General features: G+C 43.6%; 1 protein-coding gene across 1 annotated transcript; it reads left to right on the top strand.

The window, feature by feature from the left end:
- The first annotated feature begins 17233 nt into the window (after window positions 1-17233).
- Window positions 17234-17982, top strand: PTH (parathyroid hormone). Its single transcript, XM_074998909.1, has 2 exons — window positions 17234-17319; window positions 17697-17982. The coding sequence occupies exons 1-2, from the start codon at window positions 17234-17236 to the stop codon at window positions 17980-17982; spliced, it is 372 nt and encodes a 123-aa protein (XP_074855010.1).
- The last annotated feature ends 455 nt before the right edge of the window (window positions 17983-18437 follow it).

The raw sequence follows: 18437 nt of genomic DNA on the forward strand, positions 1-18437 counted from the left end.
TACTGTCTTCCTAACTTTCACTCCCGAACCTTATCTCTCTCTCTGGAGGATGCTATGGGGAGTTATCCAGTGTTTCAAGATCACATACAGTTTGCTATTTAATATGCACTGTTCATTTTTGTGCTTTTAGGCATTCGTCATTTATCAAAAATAATCAGGAATTGTTGTTTGTTTGTTTGTTTTTACTTTATAATTATGTTGTTGAGAGCAACAAAGAAGTCCTTAAAGAGCTGTATGCAGCTCTGTAGCTGCTGGTTGCAGACCCCTGGTCATGGCCATAAAGATGCAGAACAGTGATGGGGCAATGACACAGCCTTGTGCGACTCCCATTTTGACCTCAAAGGGGTCACTTTGGCATCCAATGTTGCGCAATATTGTGGCAGTCATGTTGTCATGAAGCAGCCTCAAGGTGCTAATGAACTTTTGGGGGCAGCTGATCTTTGAGAGGATGGTCCACAGGGCACTATGACTGACTAAGTCAAATACTTTGGTCAGGACAATGAAACTCATGTATAAAGCTTGGTTTTGTTCAGAGCATTTTTCTTGCAGTTGCCAGGCAGTGAAGATCATGTCCGCTGTTCTTTGGAAGAATTTCTTCTGAGAATGGCAGGAGTCAGTTTTCAAGGATTTAATTTAAATTTTCCCTGCCATTGCCAGAAGGCAGATGCCATGATCGTTTCCACAGTCCAACTTGTCACCCTTCTTGAACAGACTGACAACCAGCGTGTCTCTGATATCTTGCAGCATCTGCTCATTATCCCAGATCTTGAGAATCAGGAGGTGGAGCTGTTTGTGGAGCTCTGACCTGCCTTCTTTGAAGATTTTGGTGGGTATTCCACCTAATCCAGTTGCCTTGTTGCACTTCACCACTTTAATGGCAACTTGGACCTCATCCAGTGTAGGAAGTGTTCCAACATTATCCCTAGGTGGTTGCTGAGGGAAATGGTCAAGGGATTCTACGACCATGATGGAGGGGCAGTTCAGGAGCTCACTATAGTGCACCCTCCAGCGAGAAGCAATGGCTTCATTGTCTTTCAAGAGTTGGCAACAATTTTTTGATCCCAGGGGACTGATTCCATGGTTTCTCTGTCTATAAATGGCTCTGGTAGCATTGAAGAAACCTCTTGTGTTGTTGATGTCTGCAGGATGCTGGAGTTCTTGTGCCCTCTCAATCCGCCACTGCTTTTTCAGAGTCTTTTTTTTAAGTTGGACTTCTGGCTTGGCCTTGGCACTTGGCGTGGACTTAGTTGTGCAGTTGATGTCGCTTTTCCAGGCCTTAAAGGCTTTCCTTTTCACCCCAAATCAGGCATTCAATTTCCACATCACTCTCATCAAACCAGTCCTGATGCTTCCTAGACAGGTAGCCAATGGTTTCTCCACAAACTTCAATGATGGCATTTTTCAACTAACCCCATGGTTCTTCCACATCTTCAAGGTGTACTGTTGGCAGCTTCCTTTGGAGAGCTATCTGGAATTCACTTCATCTGATGGGGTCCTTCAAGCATTGTACATTTTTTTCATTGTATTAGTTGCCTCTGAGTTCTCTTTTTGGCAACAATCCCAAATGCCATTGTGGATTTAAATAAGGCCGTGATTGGTCCAGCACTCATCAGCACTAGTCATTACACATCTGAGAGGCACACCATGCTGTTCCTGAGTGTGGAGATGACATAGTCTATGAGATGTCAATATTTTGATGGAGGATGTTGCCATGAGGTCTTAAATTTGTTTTTCTAGTGGAAGAGGGTATTCGTGATGATGAGCTCATGTTCCGCACATTTCATAAGGTGGAGCACTCCATTGGAATTGTTGTTGCCAACTCCTTCTTTCTGAATTGTGGTCTGTGAGAGGTCCACGTCTCTTCTGACCCTGGCATTGAAATCTCCCAAGAGAATAATATTGTCTTCTTTGGGGATGTCTTGAAGAACTGTGTCCAAGTGGGTGTAGAACTTCTCCTTCACATTATCTTCTGTGTCTAGAGTTGATGCATAAGCACTGATGCACTTGTCCTTATTGAACCTCATCAGATTTCTTGCAGCCCAATCTTCCAATTTGTCTAAGTCAGTCTGGACCCTGTCCCTACCTTCCAGCATATCTACCTCTCGCTGTAGCTTAGTGTCATCCGCAAACTTGCTGAGGGTGCAATCCAACCCCTCATCCAGGTCATTGATAAATATGTTGAACAGAACTGGACCCAGAACTGAAACTTGGGGCACTCCACTAGAAACCGACCGCCATCCTGACATCGAGTCGTTGATCACTACCCGCTGGGCCCGACCTTCTTTCCAGCTTTCTATCCATCTTACCGTCCATTTATCCAATCCACATTCCTTTAACTTGCCGACGAGAATATTGTGGGAGACTGTATCAAAAGCTTTGCTAAAGTCAAGATAAATCACATCCATTGATTTTCCCCTATCCAGTTATCTCACCCTAGTTAGGAGGCATCCATCATAATTGTGATACTTGGAGTGGGTTTCTGAAATGGCACTCCTGCAAAAACTCCTGTGTCCACCAATTCAGGGAGTCTCTGACTGTAGCTGGGACTCTGAGTGTTTTGTTCAGTGGATGAACTCAGGGCCTGAACACGGCTCCGAACCAGGCCTGCATTGGTCTCATCTGGAGGCATGCATGGGGCATGACTGAAATCATTGCTGCCATGCGGCCAGGGAGATACAGACATTGCCTGGCAGTTGCAGTGGGAGTGATCTGCAGCGTGGTGACGAGGTCTTGTATTGCCTGTAGTCTGTGTAGGGGACGCCAGGCTATAAAAGTCTGGCAATCCAAGAGTGTCCCTATGAATTCAAATATGGGGGTTGGCATGAGGGTGCACTTTGGGAGGTTTATACATAGGCCCAGATTGGAAAACAGTGTTTTGGTTAAAGTTGTTGCCTGTTTGTTCTGAGCTGAGGAGAGGCCCATTTTTTAGGCAGTCATCTAGGCAGAGGAAGATGGTTACACCCTTTGTTCTCAGAGGTGCGGTGACCACTGCTGGGGCCTTTGACAAGACCCTTGGTGCTGTGCATAGGCCAAAGGGGAGCACCCTGTACTGAAACAGTTGTTTTGCTCTCACAAACCTGAGGTATCATCTGTACGATGGGTGGATAGCGACATTAAAATAAGCATCTTGGAGGTCAAGAGTGGACAGCCAATCCCCTTTTTGTAAAGCCAGGATGACTATGGCTAACATAACCATCTTGAATCTTTGACAAAATACATGCTGTTTCAGTTTTCTGAGGTCTTCTTCATCCTGTTTTCTTTTGTGTAAGGAAATAAGGTGAGTAGAAGCCCCTTCCCCTTTGTTTGGTGGCTCCCATCTGCAGAAGGCATTGTTCCTCTTGTATGAGCACAGACTCATGAGAGAGGTTCCTGAAAAAAGATGGGGATGGGGATTGGGGTTTGGAGATTAATGGACTCACATAACCGGTGTGTACAACCTCTAAGACCCACTTGTTATTGGTGATGGCTCGCCATGCAGAATAGAGTGCTGCTAGCCTTGAGCTGAAGGTAGTGTGTGGCTCCATTCGGGGCTCACGAAGCAAGGGGAGTCTCGATCAAAACTTCAAAATCAGGAGCCAGAGCCTCCTGGGTCAGAGACTGGTCTGTGGTCTGTCTCCTCCTAAGTTGTTTCTGACATTGTCTACTATCATAATGTCTGTTATGGAATGAAGGTGGCTTATACTTGTAACTCAACTGACTGTTTTGTCTGTGCTTTGCAGTGGTCGCTTGGATGCCCATTGTACACAAGGTGACCCTCAAATCTTTAAGGGACTAAAGCATCTAGTTGTTTTTTTCAGTGAAGAGATGAGGTATCTTGAAAGGAAGTTCCTTGATGGTGGTTTGGACCTCCTTAGGGATTCCAGAAAGTTGCAGCCAGGACACCTGCCTCATAACTACCGCTGACACTAGGGACCTGGCTGTAGTGTCTGTTATGTCAGGAGCAGATTGTAAAGCTGTTCTTGAAATCAAGGAGCCCTCTCCCATGAGGGCTTTGTATTGATCTCTCTTATTGCCTGGAATTACTTCAATAAAGGTGTAAATCTGGTCAAAGACGTGATGTGTATATTTTGTGAGTAGTGTCATTTAACTGGCAATATGAAACTGAAAGCTGGGCAAGGAGTACAACTTCTTCCCCATTGCATCCAGCCTTTTCTATGCTTTCTCTCTGGGGCTCACTCTGGTAATCTGCTGTCTACCCCTCTGATTCACAGCCTCTACTATTAGAAAGTTAGAGGGTAGGTGAGAGAAAAGAAATTCAGTGCAGTACTTGCAACTCCAGCCTCTCTGATGTGGGCGTAATGGAGGCTCCAGGAAAGCTTGGCCGGGTCCAGAAATGTCTCATTGACTGGTATTGCCAGTCTATTCTAGGTGGACGTGTGTAAGATACTTGTCAGTTTGTGCTGTGTATGCCTTGGAATCGAGAGGGATACCTCGAGTCTGTCTGGGTATTCGGTTGATTGTCGCTTTTACAGTGTGGTCCATAGTCCTCCATGTCTGAAAACTGTGGCCTGTTCAGTGACTGGATAGTAGTGGGTCGGGGTCTGTCCCTTGGTAAGGGAAATGGCTGGGGAACAGGCCGTTGTTGAAAAGCTGCCCACAGGTCCCTGTAAGGCCAACTGGGAGGCATGGGTGGGGGTGCCCATTGCGGCAGCCACTCTTGTAATTGTGGTGGCTTGCATGACAGTTTCCTTGTTCTTTTCTGAGGAGGAATGCCATCCTCTTAATCTGAGGACCCCGTCAAGTTAGTGGCCAGGGTGAGTGAATATGAGAGTCATAGGCTATGAAGAGAGCAGGGAGGTGCCTGGTGCTGAGGTGACAGATAGCTCCCTTGGGGTGGTGTATGGAGGCATGAATGGTGCTGTCGGTACTGGGAGAAGTGGCTGCAGCTGTGCCAAGTGCTTTTGTGGTACTGGCTTGTCAGCACTTCCCACTGATGGCACAGATGAAGTATTAGAAGAAGCTGGATTGCCCTTGTTGTTTACTGCTCTGTTCTGTGGTGCCAGGATGATGGCTGTACCAAAGAGCCTCACTGTCTTAGATAAGGAGGGGTGAGCCCTCTCCTTTCATCAGCTTTTCAGTGAAGCACTCAAGGCTGCCCCCATAGATGCAGGGAGGGTTGTGGAGAAAGCTGAAAAGTTCAGAGAGACCCTCCAGGAAAATCTGCGCAGCGGCCCTGGAGGTACCAATGCGACATCCAAATGGCAACATCTGAGGGATACAGTTTACAACACAGCCTTGTCGGTGTTTGGAAGAAGACCTAGAAACACGAACGACTGGTTCAAAGCTAACTCCGATGAGATGATTCCAGTCATTGAAAAGAAGCGCGCTGCACTCCTGCAGTCCAAACGCTCACCGAGCCAGAGTACCCAGCAAGCACTTAGAGAGGCCAGAAGAACAGTACAGCAGACAGCCAGGCGCTGTGCCAACAACCACTGGCTCCAGCTATGCAGCAACATCCAGACCTGTGCCGACTTTGGTAATCTCAGAGGAATGTACGAGGGTATGAGGAAGGCATCAGGATCCAGCCAGAACAAGATGGCACCTCTGAAATCCAAATCTGGTGAAGTCATCGCTGACAAAGCCAAACAGATGGAGCGCTGGGTTGAGCACTACTCCGAGCTGTACTCATGCGAGAATGTTGTGGTTGACGCAGCCCTCGATGCTGTCGAGCTCCTACCAGTAATGGACAAACAGGATCAAGAACCGACTGTGGATGAACTGAAGAGAGCCATTGACAGCATTGCAGCAGGAAAGGCCCCTGGCCAGGATGGTATACCACCAGAGGTAATCAAATGTGCCGCGGACACCCTCCTAGAACCCCTACATGAGCTACTGTGCCTGTGCTGGAAAGAGGGTGAGGTTCCACAGGATATGTGCGACGCTAACATTGTAACGTTGTATAAGAACAAAGGAGACAGAAGCGACCGCAACAACTACCATGGAATCTCCCTCCTAAGCATCACTGGTAAACTGTTCACTCGCGTCATCCTTGGCAGACTCCAGAAGATTGCTGAGAGGGTGTATCCCGAATCGCAGTGCGGATTCCACGCAGAGAGGTCTACCGTTGACATGGTCTTCTCTCTGAGGCAGCTGCAGGAGAAGTGCAGGGAGCAGAGAAAGCCACTCTACATAGCCTTCATCGACCTGACCAAGGCCTTTGACTTGGTCAGCAGGGATGGTCTGTTCAAACTGCTCCACAAGATAGGCTGTCCTCCACGGTTACTCAAGATGATCCAGTTGTTCCATGAAGACATGAGAGGAACCATCCAATATGACGGTGCATTATCGGATGCTTTCAGATCAGGAGCAGCGTCAAACAAGGATGCGTGCTTGCTCCGACATTGTTCGGGATCTTCTTCGCACTTCTCCTGAAGCATGCCTTTGGATCTTCAACAGAGGGCATCTTGCTGCACACAAGATCTGATGGGAAACTGTTTAACCTTGCAAGGCTGAAAGCTAAGTCTAAGGTGCGAGAAGTCCTCATCAGAGACATGCTGTTCGCAGACGATGCTGCTGTAGTGTCTCACACAGAAGACCAGCTTCAAAAACTGCTGGATCAGTTCTCCAAAGCGTGCAAGGACTTTGGGCTTACCATCAGCCTAAAGAAGACAAACGTACTTGGTCAGGATGTTGCTGAATCCCCATCAATCAGCATTGACAACTATATGTTAGAGGTCGTCCACGAGTTTGTTTACCTCAGATCCACCATCACTGACACCCTGTCGTTGGACACTGAGCTAAATAGGAGGATCGGAAAAGCGGCCACAACTCTGTCCAGACTCAGCAAGAGAGTGTGGAATAACAACAAGCTGTACACTCACACCAAAATGCAAGTCTGCAGAGCCTGCATCCTCAGCACCCTCCTTTATGGCAGCGAGACTTGGACCCTGTATGCCCGCCAGGAAAAGAGGCTGAACGTCTTCCACTTGTGCTGCCTCAGGCGCATCCTTGGAATATCGTGGAAGGACAGAGTGACCAACACCACCGTCCTCGAGCAAGCTGGAATCCCAACCATACACACCCTCCTCAGGCAGCGTCGACTCCGCTGGCTTGGCCACGTCCACAGGATGAATGATGGAAGGATTCCAAAAGACATCCTGTATGGTGAGCTAGCCTCTGGCAAAAGACCTCCCGGACGCCCCCAGTTGTGCTACAAAGATGTCTGCAAGAGAAACCTCAGAGAGACATCGAGCTGGACAACTGGGAAGAACTAGCAGATGACCACAGCAGATGGAGGCAGGGGTTACACAAGGGCCTTCAGAAGAGTGAGATGAAGATCAGACAGCTAGCAGAGGAGAAGTGAGCACACAAAAAGCACAATAAGGACTTGCCAGGCACCCACCAGATAGCAAGGACTGTCACTCTCGTGTGGGTCTTCATAGTCACAATAGACGCTGTAAATGAAGTCCTCAATTGAAACTTTAAAGGGCGTGATCCATAGTCTATGCAGACTGAAGGATGCCTACTACTACTGTAATGTGGTGCATGGAGTTGGTCTGTTGAGCAGCTGGGGAGACAGACACTAAGGAATTGTGTGACCTCTTCCTCCCACCAGAGGATTTTCCCTTATCTCTCAGGCTTGTCCCAGTCAAAGCCCTGTCAGAAGTCTTGACCCCCTGAGGACGGTGCCTGAGGGGGAAGCTGGAGTTGGTATGGTCCCTAGGTGCCGGAGTCGGCTCCATTAACTGGACTCAGAGCTCCTGTTGTCTTGCTCTCTGGGACCATTTTATGAGCTTTTTGCAGTGTGGGCAGCCTCTGGTATTGTGTTGCTGACACAGACAGTGGTTACAAAGTGAGCAGCCATCCAAACTTGGGATGGAAAGGCCACAAGCAGCAAACTTTTTAAAGCCTGGAAGCCAGGTATGAGTGAATAAGGAGGCTGGCTGTGCTATGTAGCAGAGCCAGTAAAAATGGCTGAAGCTGCTTGGGAGACACTGCTGCATCTATGACATTCCCGTTATGTTTGTTCTGTAAATAGCTGATAAGTAATCTTCTTTTGTTTTTTGTTGTTGTTGGTTGTTTTTTTTTTCCAGGTCTGTGGTGGCTGAGGGAGAGAACAAATCTTGCAATGAAAGCCAGCGGCAATCAGAGAAGAACTGAGGGGACCGGCTGCCCGTGCATGAGCAACAGCTGTCACAGGCTTCACGTGCCTGTGCTCTGTGTGTGCGGGCAGCTGGCTGACAGGACACTGCTACACAAATCTGCAATCTGTGGGTGCAGAGGTGCTGACACACCTAAAGGTGGAGCACCCACAAGGACCCTCGAACAAGAACTGTGAGTCTCCTGTCTGCTGCAGCCTTCATCCACTTTCACAGCTGTTGTAGCATGACCTTTGCTATACTCCATCTGTTTTGCCATGTTGAAGACATTTAAGATCATTCTTCATCTGGACCCTCTCCCTTGGTCAGTCTCCAGATCACTACCTTGTTGTGGTGAGTGGGCTTGTGTGTTCCAACGAACACGAGCATGATGAGGTAGGGAGCCTTGTACTTCCAGCAGGGTTGCCCATGGCGACAAAGACTGTAGATTTAACTATAAGCAATAGCATTGTGAACAGTGACCTGATTAATAGCCAGTGATACTAAAATAAAATGAGATTACGTGGGAATTGGCTCTATTCTATTTTGGTAAGGCATAAAGTAATCTGGCATGAATCTCATAGGAATGCCAAGACATTACATTTCAAAAAGATGAAGTATTTACCCACTCAAAATTTTATTACAAATGAATTAAATTACATCTGTTTAAGTCCTTTGTTGTAACAGGAATAATCTGATGTACATCAATGAAGTTGAAGAACTGATATGCAAAGAGCTCCTTGGGTGAAATTTACCTCTACAAAGAGCTGGCACAAGACATATGAACCACTGAAGTCTCACTTAGGACCCACATAGTGCATGAATCTTGTGCTGGCCCATTGAACATGGGTGGTTTTCCCTTGTTTTGAATAGAATCATAGAATCAATCATAGAATCATAGAAGAGTAGGACTGGAAGGGACCTCGAGAGGCCATCGAGTCCAGCCCCCCGCCCTCATGGCAGGACCAAGCACTTTCTAGACCATCCATGAAAACCATCTATCTAACCTCTTCTTAAGTATCTCCACTGATGGAGATTCTACCACCTCCCTTGGCAATTCGTTCCAGTGTTTGATCACCCTGACAGTTAGGAACTTTTTCCTAATGTCCAACCTGAACCTCCCCTGCTGCAATTTAAGTCCATTGCCGCTTGGTCTATCCCCAGAGGCAAGGAAGAACAAGTTCCCTCCCACTGCCTTATGACACCCTTTTAGATACCTGGAAACTGCTATCATGTCCCCCCTCAATCTTCTCTTTTCCAAACTAAACAAGCCCAATTCTTTCAGCCTTTCTTCATAGGTCATGTTCTCTAGACCTTTGATCATTCTCATTGCTCTCCTCTGGACCCTCTCCAATTTCTCCACATCCTTCCTGAACTGCGGTGCCCAGAACTGGACACAATACTCCAGCTGAGGCCTAATCAGCGCTGAGTAGAGCGGGAGAATGACTTCTTGTGTCTTGTTCATGACACACCTGTTAATGCATCCTAGAATCATGTTTGCTTTTTTTGCAACAGCATCACTCTCTTGACTCATATTTAGCTTGTGGTCCACTATAACCCCTAGATCCCTTTCTGCTGTACTCATTCCTAGGCAGTCCTTTCCCATTCTGTATGTGTGACACTGATTGTTCCTTCCTAAGTGGAGCACTTTGCATTTGTCCTTATTAAACTTCCTCCTGTTTACCTCAGCCCATTTCTCCAGATCCTTTTGAATTATGACCCTATCTTCCAAAGCAGTTGCAACCCCTCCCAGCTTGGTATCATCTGCAAACTTAATAAGTGTACTTTCTATGTCAATATCTAAATTGTTAATGAAGATATTGAACAGAACCGGTCCTAAAACAGACCCCTGCAGAACCCCACTAGTTATACTTTTCCAGCAGGATTGAAAACCATTAATAACTACTCTCTGGGTACGGTTATCCAGCCAGTTATTCACCCACCTTATAGTAGCCCCATCTAAGACCCATTAGCTTCTGCCTAATTGGCTTGAGGAGATATAACTATTCTGTGCTTCGATCATTCTAAAAAAAATCAGCCACTTCTGTTTGTAAAAGTTCACACTCTCTAATAATAAACTGATTTGTTGGCTGACATTGAAGGGCTACATTCAAGCTCCCTGTCTGGTGCTTATACATGTCATGTTTTAACTCAGTAAGAGTGCTTCCATTGACTTTGATGCCATTTGAATGAACAGTACAAAGTAAGATAGCCAGCCAGCTGTGGTGTAATCCTGCTAAGCCCCACACAGATGACGCTCCAGAACTCCACTTTGGTCTCAGTGGTGGGCCTGGCATTCTAGGGTGGGGTCTTCCTGACCTCTTACATACACCTACCCCTGTGGAATTATTTCTGCTTCTAGCATATGTAATCTATCTGGGTGGCTGTGCAGGCATTGTGCATCCACTTCCAGGATGACAAACAAACAAACAAAACAACCGCCCCCCAAGTAAAACCAGGCCCTCATTAATGTTACTTTTTACATTGTTAAATGTGAACCCCTAACTATGCTAAATGGCTAGAACCTAAGATAACCTAAGATATTTTCAAATTTGGGATCAAACACTAAACTTTTGATTATCTGACAGTAGGTCTGGGTACAATACAGCCCTAAGAGCTACAGAATAAAAATACTATAAGTGCTTAGTATTAATTATGTATTATCATAAGCAAAGAGTAAAAATACTAAATGTTCTGTCTGAGCAGGTTAATATTTCACTTTACTATCACTGTGTGGTAGTTTAAAGGATAGTAAGTTACACAAATTTTAACTCTGAAATGACAATTCTTTTTCTCCTACACAATTCTATAAATAACTAGACATTGGGTCTACAATTGATATCACAGCCAAGTCATCTATATGTGTATATATTTGTATACATATATTCATTTGAAACTAAGTGAGGTTTTTCTTATACACAATGGCATATACTTCATTGATCAGTGAAGCATGTAGAGAATAAGATGTACCTCATCTTCATGACTTTCCTTAACAGCTATTGCAGCATTCCTCTGGGTATTTTGACCAAGCTTGAGATTCTTCTCATTAGAAACAGATGAGGTAACCAGGGTTCCCCATTTAGGCTTCAAAACAGCCATGTAATGCTATATGAAACCCTATGCAGCCAAGGTGTAGGGTGGCATGCAGAGAGCAAAGACATACATTCATGATCATATCATCAAAATATGGCATGTCCATTGTAGCTCACTACAGAAAATGCCTGATCAAGGGTGACAATGCGACTGTGCTGCATGCAAGGCTAAAGTAGGTATCCTTTTGGTTACATCACATATTACATTTAATCACCGCAAACTCTAGAAATAATCTGTTTTACTGACTACTGAGGACTATCAAGATGATCTGACTATGAAAGATAGTGTGTATACAACAGGGACTGAGAGCCAAGATCCTTGGGTTCTCTTCTTCTCTGACTTGATTCCGAGTCACTTCAGCACTTAGCTTCTCATTGCCTAAATTTCACTTGTGTATAAATGACATCATTGTGCTTACATATTTCCAAGAGAAACTGGGGTAATTCATGTATTTGTATACTATTTTGAGATCCTTGGATGAAAGGTGCTATAAAATTGCAAGGAAATATAATAAAAGCTATTCTTTCTCAATTCAGATTAAGCAGTAGCTGCTAACAAATGAATTGCATCATGCTGTCATACGCACTTGCTAAAAGTCTGTACAGTAGACCCTCAATGTACACGAGGGTTCCATTCTCAGGAACCCTCATGTAACCCAAATTTCAGGTAAGTAGGGGGCCGCTTTTTCCCCAGTGGAACGCACGTTCTACAACCAGGAAAGCAGCAGGAGCACCTGGAGCTCCTTTTGCAAGGTAAATCCTGGGATGGGGGGCAGCTGGGAAGGCTGGTGCATTGGGAGAGGGGCAGGGGGGTTAAGTCTGGGGTGGGTTAGGGCTGCAGGGGAGTGGGGAGTGGAGCTGAGCCAGATCTGCGCACAGGGTGGGTAGCTGAACCAGGGATGGGGGAGTTGAGCCAGAGCCACACACGGGGGTGGTGAGCTGGAGCTGTGCTCAGGTGGTGAGCTGGGCCATGTGGGAGTTGAACTGGGGCTGGGGGATGGAACCAGAGCTGTGTGCTGGGGGTTTGAACCAGGTGTTTGTGGGGGGGGGTTGAACTGGAGCCGCGCATGGGGGGTTGAATCGGAGCAGGAGGATGGAACTGGAGCGACATGTTGGGGGTTTGAATGAGGGCGGTGGGGCGGGGGATGGGGGTTGAACTCGGGCCATATGCAGGAGGTGAGCTGGAGCCACGCACAGGGGGTTGAACTGGGGTAGGAGGGTTGAGCTGGAGCTGCATGTGGGGGTGGTGAGCTGCACACGGGGGGTTTGAACCAGGGTGGGGGCGGTTGAGCCAGAGCTGCACATGAGGGGTTGTGAGGCAGAGCCAGGCATGGGGGCGGGGGGGTGAGCCAGAGCTGGGCGTGGGTGGTAAGTGAGGGTAGGGGCTGAGCCAGAGCCAAGGGGGGCTCAGGGGGCTGAACCAGGGCCAGGGGTGGGCAGGACTTTGAACTGCACTTAACTCACGTTAACATGAGTTAAGCACAATTCAAAATTGAATATTTTGAGGGTTTACTGTACTGACCCCATTCTGAATTCAACAAGGTGCCTTTCTCTTTTGCATCACTAACTGGAATCTGACATTTGATTAAAACTTTATCTACCTGCAATAACCCAAGAGATACCTAAAGATACATCACATTGTTTACATAAATTACCAGCCATGCGGCTGAGGCATTTGAAAAGCCACAAATCTTGTCACTCAAATGAAGATCTGAGGAGTTTACTGTCACTTTGGATCCAGATTGTGTCAAGACAGACACATTCCTCAGACGCATTTAGAAAGGTTGCCTCACCACAGTCATCCAGTGTGTCATCATTTACCCTCCTCCTTTCCACACAAAGAAATATCTTCTAGCTGCAGTGGTGATTAGAATGCATATTAGAATGCATATTATGGGAGAACTCCCAGTGTGTGTGTGTGTGTGTGTGTGTACATATATATATGTAGACAACAGGCCAATAGCCTAATACCATTACTCAGATGAAAATAATGTATATTAAGAATTTAAATGTGATTAGTGGTTTAATGCCTTCAGATGCTACTGGGATGTACTTCTATGGGGATGCATATTTAATTTGTGATATTTTATTCACACCACTGAGGGGATCCATTCCACAAGGTACTGTGCACTTTAACTTTGCTGCAGCTAAGCATTTAAGAATGGGTCTCATTCTCTGCTGAATACAAATTCATTCTCAGCAAAATGAATATAGTTCAGGAAGGATGTTGGTGTATGAAACACTGCATTTTAAGAATGTGACCATCTTCTGCCTCTCTCTAAAAATAATAATCTGGGAGATAATATTTATGTTCTAGATTGTAGACTAATCGCATTGTAGAACAAATACAAGGAAAGGTGGCATTGCCCTGAAAATGTAAGAGTAAATAGCTCCATCAAGTTGACTTGGTTAAAGTATCTGTAAAATCAGTGTGAGAAGGTCAGGGAAGGGTATTTCTATGCCTGATCAAGCTCTTCAGAGGAAAAGGTTGTAGTCAGCTCTTCCTTCGCACAGTGTGACTTCAGCATCTTCAGTCCCCAGGACTCTCAGCTCTCTCCCTTTCTGTTTGTTTCATGCCTGTAGCTACAAGGCCTGAGCTCATGGAAAAGCTATTACTCTTACACACATCTGACTACTTGTCTTTATTATTTCATTTCTAAAACCAATAATAATAGATTCAGAACTGCAGATTTGTTTTCTGAAACGATTAAACAGGTTCTATGTAACATTATCAGCCACATACTCCTCTTTATGTTATTTCATAATTTTTAACAGACATTTTACATTTTAAAAACATTGGAAACAAGTCACAAATCAATTATATCTGGTCAAGGAATATAATCTCTGGATTTTTGCACCTAAAGATAATTATGTGTTATCAAGCTTTCACAGAACCAAATAATGTGTTAGTAAACTTAACTAATGTCCTTTTCATAGACTTTCAGAGCACAATCGCCTATATTTTAGAAGTAAATTTGGGTAGCTGTGTCTTCTCACCAAATTTTGTGCCTTGATTAACTGGACAAAGAATGTGTATACTTTGTCAAACACCAAGATGATGTTACTCAATCTTCTTATTTTAGGATCCTACATTATTTTCACTGACTTCAAGATGGGACCTTAACTATTTGAAAATCTATACATTATGGATAGATGTATATGGCTTTTTTAAAATATATGACATATATATGCCCACATTCATTTTAACATCAATACTGAAATTCTATTGAACATTACATTGGAGAAATCTGGACTATACTTTTTCAGTATTTATATATTAATCAATTTATCTGAAAAAGTAGCTAGTCAGGGCCATGGCCCAAATTCAGCAAATCAATGTGACTATTCACATGTTTAAGTTGGGTACGTGCTATCCTGCTGAACTGGAGCCATAGGATATCAAGATTAACTATTTTCCCTTTCTTTTAAGATGGGTATTTAGTAACAAATGACAGAAATTCTTTCGTAAAACTGAGACTGACTGAGTCAAATAGTAATTGCAATTTAGCTACTGTATTAAAATATTTCAATATTTAAACCACCTTATTCGTACTAATCTGTTCTATTTTTCAAAACGAGTACTGAAAGCATGTTTCAATACTGAATTAAACATATCAATTGAAAATAGTTTTATTTTATTTTTTTATTTTTTGTTGAATAACAGAGTTATCTTGAATAAGCTATTTAGGGGTTGAAAAGTAAAAGCTACAGAACATGACATTTACTTTATTTGGTCATTGTACTTCACTTTCAAATTACTATCTTTGGTGATCTGTGGACTCATTAACATTTAAAGCTAATGAATAAATGAAGACACTGACTTATGTTTCTTTACTTTTGCATTTTCCTCCTAATCCAAATTCACATTCTCCAAAAGTCACACTTCTTCACAGCTAGGATACTTTCTTTTATCCTAACCTTTCCTTTCTCCTTCTTTAAATGCCCAATTAACAAAAAAGCATAAGATTGGTGGATTAGGATCAGTGGGCGTGTATTGGGAGTGACATCAACTGAGGCAATAAAAAGGGCTCCTTAGTTACTTAGTTCTATTTTAAAGTTACATTTAAGAGGTCCACTAGATCAATTCAGTAGTCTTTAAATATACTCAACATCAAAAGACTGTCAGCTGCTGACTTATCTGAAGAAGAAACCAAGATGTTCTTTGGTAAGTATGCCCTATTTTCTTTTAGGATATATTAGATAAGTGATTTGAATAACAAATGATATTGCAGTCTGTATACTTTTTCTGATTAGGCTAAACAAAAATTCAATGAAAGTCAAAAATCTGCTGTTTTAAAGGTTAACTGAATTGCACTTTTTTCAATTAAATGAATAAAATTCACATAGGATGGTGAATGCACATATCTCAAAGTGAATTCAACCAATGAACTTAACATAGTGAGTCAGATGCTGCCCTTGGAGCATATTCACGCTATGGTATAAAATATGGTAGTTTAAATGCTTTTCTTACCTACTGTATAAACCAAACAGTACAGTAACTGTAAAATCCATGCATATATTTATTCCACTATTATTACTTCACATCAAATGTGCATGGTTTACTATTCAAAAGATCTTTTTCTAGATCTAACCATAAGAACTCATATTGGAATCTGAAATTCAAAGTTATTTCTGCCTTTTGCATAAGTACTAGTATTCTGCAATTATAATTCCACTGACAGTATTGTTGACATGCAAGCAAAATAAAATCCATCTCTCTTCCACAGCTATATGAGTAACGCAGTACTAGCAATTGTAAAAACTTGGGGCCAAATGTAAGGACCAGCGCAACTGACCTAGGAGAATCAAGGTTTTTTAGTTCTGTCAGTAGAATCACCCAATAGGCCAAATGACATAGAAGAAGCAGACAAAAGTTAACATTTTGCAATTTACATAGCTGTATGTAAATATTTCAAGAAGGTTTACATATCTCCATGAGACAAAAATTACAAATAAATAATAATACTTTGCAATTAAACTCTGACTTTACTCAGAGATATCAAAATTGTGGATATTAGTATGCTGGTGGCACACTCATCCATCACTATACGAGCACAATTGGTTCCCAAATTTCTGCTCGTAGGTGAAAACTCATAACAGTGATACTAAATTCCCATTAAAATACATGTAAAAGTCTCCGATTTGTTCCAAGGGCTTGTAACTTGACTTAAACCAGTTGTGTTTAGGTATTTTCTGATGTATTTGAATATTTTGGCACTAGAAATAGGAGGTAGTGTATGTATGTAGAGCAGGGATTCCCAAGCTATGGGTCAGGACCCAAACATGGGTCACCATGAGATTTGTTAAGGGTCACCAGCTGGACAGTTCTGAGCTGCATGTGGCTGTTAAAGAAGCAGCTGCTTAACACTGCTGCCTCAGGCAGATATCTATCACTAGAGATAGCAATTACCTTATGCCTCAGTGCTGAAAGCTTAACACTTGATTTAATTGGTTTTAACGACTGATACCACCCAGCCTAGCAGCCCTACTGAAGAGGCTATGAGAGGAGGAGGAGTGTCTAAGGCTAGGGCTGCTGAGGGCTGCAGGCAGGCAGGTGGGGGGAATCTAAGGCTGGGGGAGGTTTAAGGATGGGGGGGTCTAAGGCTGGGGGAAGTTTGGGGCTGCAGGGTGGTTCTAAGGCTGGGGGTAGTTTGGAGCTGCTGGGGGGGTGCAGGTCTCCCCGCTCCCCAGCCAGGGACCCCATAGCTTGCTCATATAAGTGGGGGAAGTTCACTCATTTAGTGAACATAGGTGGGTATACATGTCCCTCATTTTAGCGAGTGCTCATAAGTGAAGTACTCTTTAAATGACGGATGGGTGTAATGTGGGGAAACTGAGAGACTTACCCAAGACTGAATAGAATCCAGTGCTTCTGATACCTAAATTCCTTGTTCTGATTACTGTATGTGAAAGACATTGTTACATAATCTCTTTTCTGACTACATTTGCATCTTCAAAACTTTTCCTCTTTACTCAGCCTCAATTGTTTCCCTACTTTAACTGGTTTGAAATTATTTGAAACATAAATGTACAAATTTCCTTCTTTCTATCTTTACAGTTAACATGATTTCTATCAAAGATATGGCTAAAACTGCAATTGTTATATATGCAATTTGTTTCTTTGCACAATCTGATGGAAGACCTGTGATGTGAGTATACTGCTATACATTTTGGAATGTAGGGTGACTTTTACTCATATTCTTTACTTTCATCTTTACTTATTATCTTCCTATCCCCATCTGAAATCTGGTGTCAAGTAGAAGAATTAAAATAAACAATGCCAGTGGCCAAACAATATTGGCACTAGATCATTTCCCTCTTCTAACCCTCCTCCCACTAATAAATCCACCACCAACTAATATATCACTATTTCCCCTCCCACAAGCAGACAGTATATCCCCTCCTGTGTTTAAAAAACCCAACAACAAAAAACAGGTTGAACAAATGTGCCTTGCCCTGCCCCCGAAACTTAAGCTTTAGTAGAAGGGCCTTTATGAAATTGTTACTTTGTCCACCCTTCATACAGGAAGAGGTCAGTGAGTGAAATGCAACTAATGCATAATCTTGGGGAGCACCTGCATACTGTGGAGAGACAGGATTGGCTCCAGCTGAAACTGCAGGATGTGCACAGTGCTCCTGAGGCACTGGTGGATGCAAGGACCCAGAGGCCCGGCAAGAAGGATGATACTGTTCTTGGGGAGATCAGAAGTCGGAGGCTGCTGCCTGAGCATTTGCAGGCAGCAGTGCAGAAGAAACCTGTTGTTCTGGACAAAGCTTATATGGACGTACTCTTCAAAACAAAGTCCAAATGAAAGAGGCATAGCCTTGTATCTGTCCAAGTAAGAACACACCTGTAAGTCACTGAGCAAGTAGGGCATTTTATTATTATTTATTATTTCTATTACATTGGTTCCTAGAGATCCCAACCAAGACTATAGCTCCATTCTGCTAGGTCTTTTACGAACATAGATGGTACTTATGCACCTATCTCAAAGACCGGTAATTTCTGAATATTTAATTCAATTGCTAATGTGTCCCATTTGTTTTTAACATTGAAAAATAAAGTATGTTTTTAAAAGCAAACAAGCAGGAGGTTGAAATAAAAACAGTTTCAAAAAGGTAGGGTTAAAATAATTTAAGGCCAGGTTCTACCACTCTTACTTTGAGTGGCACCTTAACACATTGGAATCATCTACAGAATAAATTACTAATGAACCTAAGTGTTGATGGCCGAGTCTGAGCCATTAATAATAAAAAAGGGAATCAA

Source organism: Carettochelys insculpta, chromosome 6, assembly GCF_033958435.1.
Source record: "Carettochelys insculpta isolate YL-2023 chromosome 6, ASM3395843v1, whole genome shotgun sequence".
Classification (NCBI taxonomy): Eukaryota; Metazoa; Chordata; order Testudines; family Carettochelyidae; genus Carettochelys; species Carettochelys insculpta.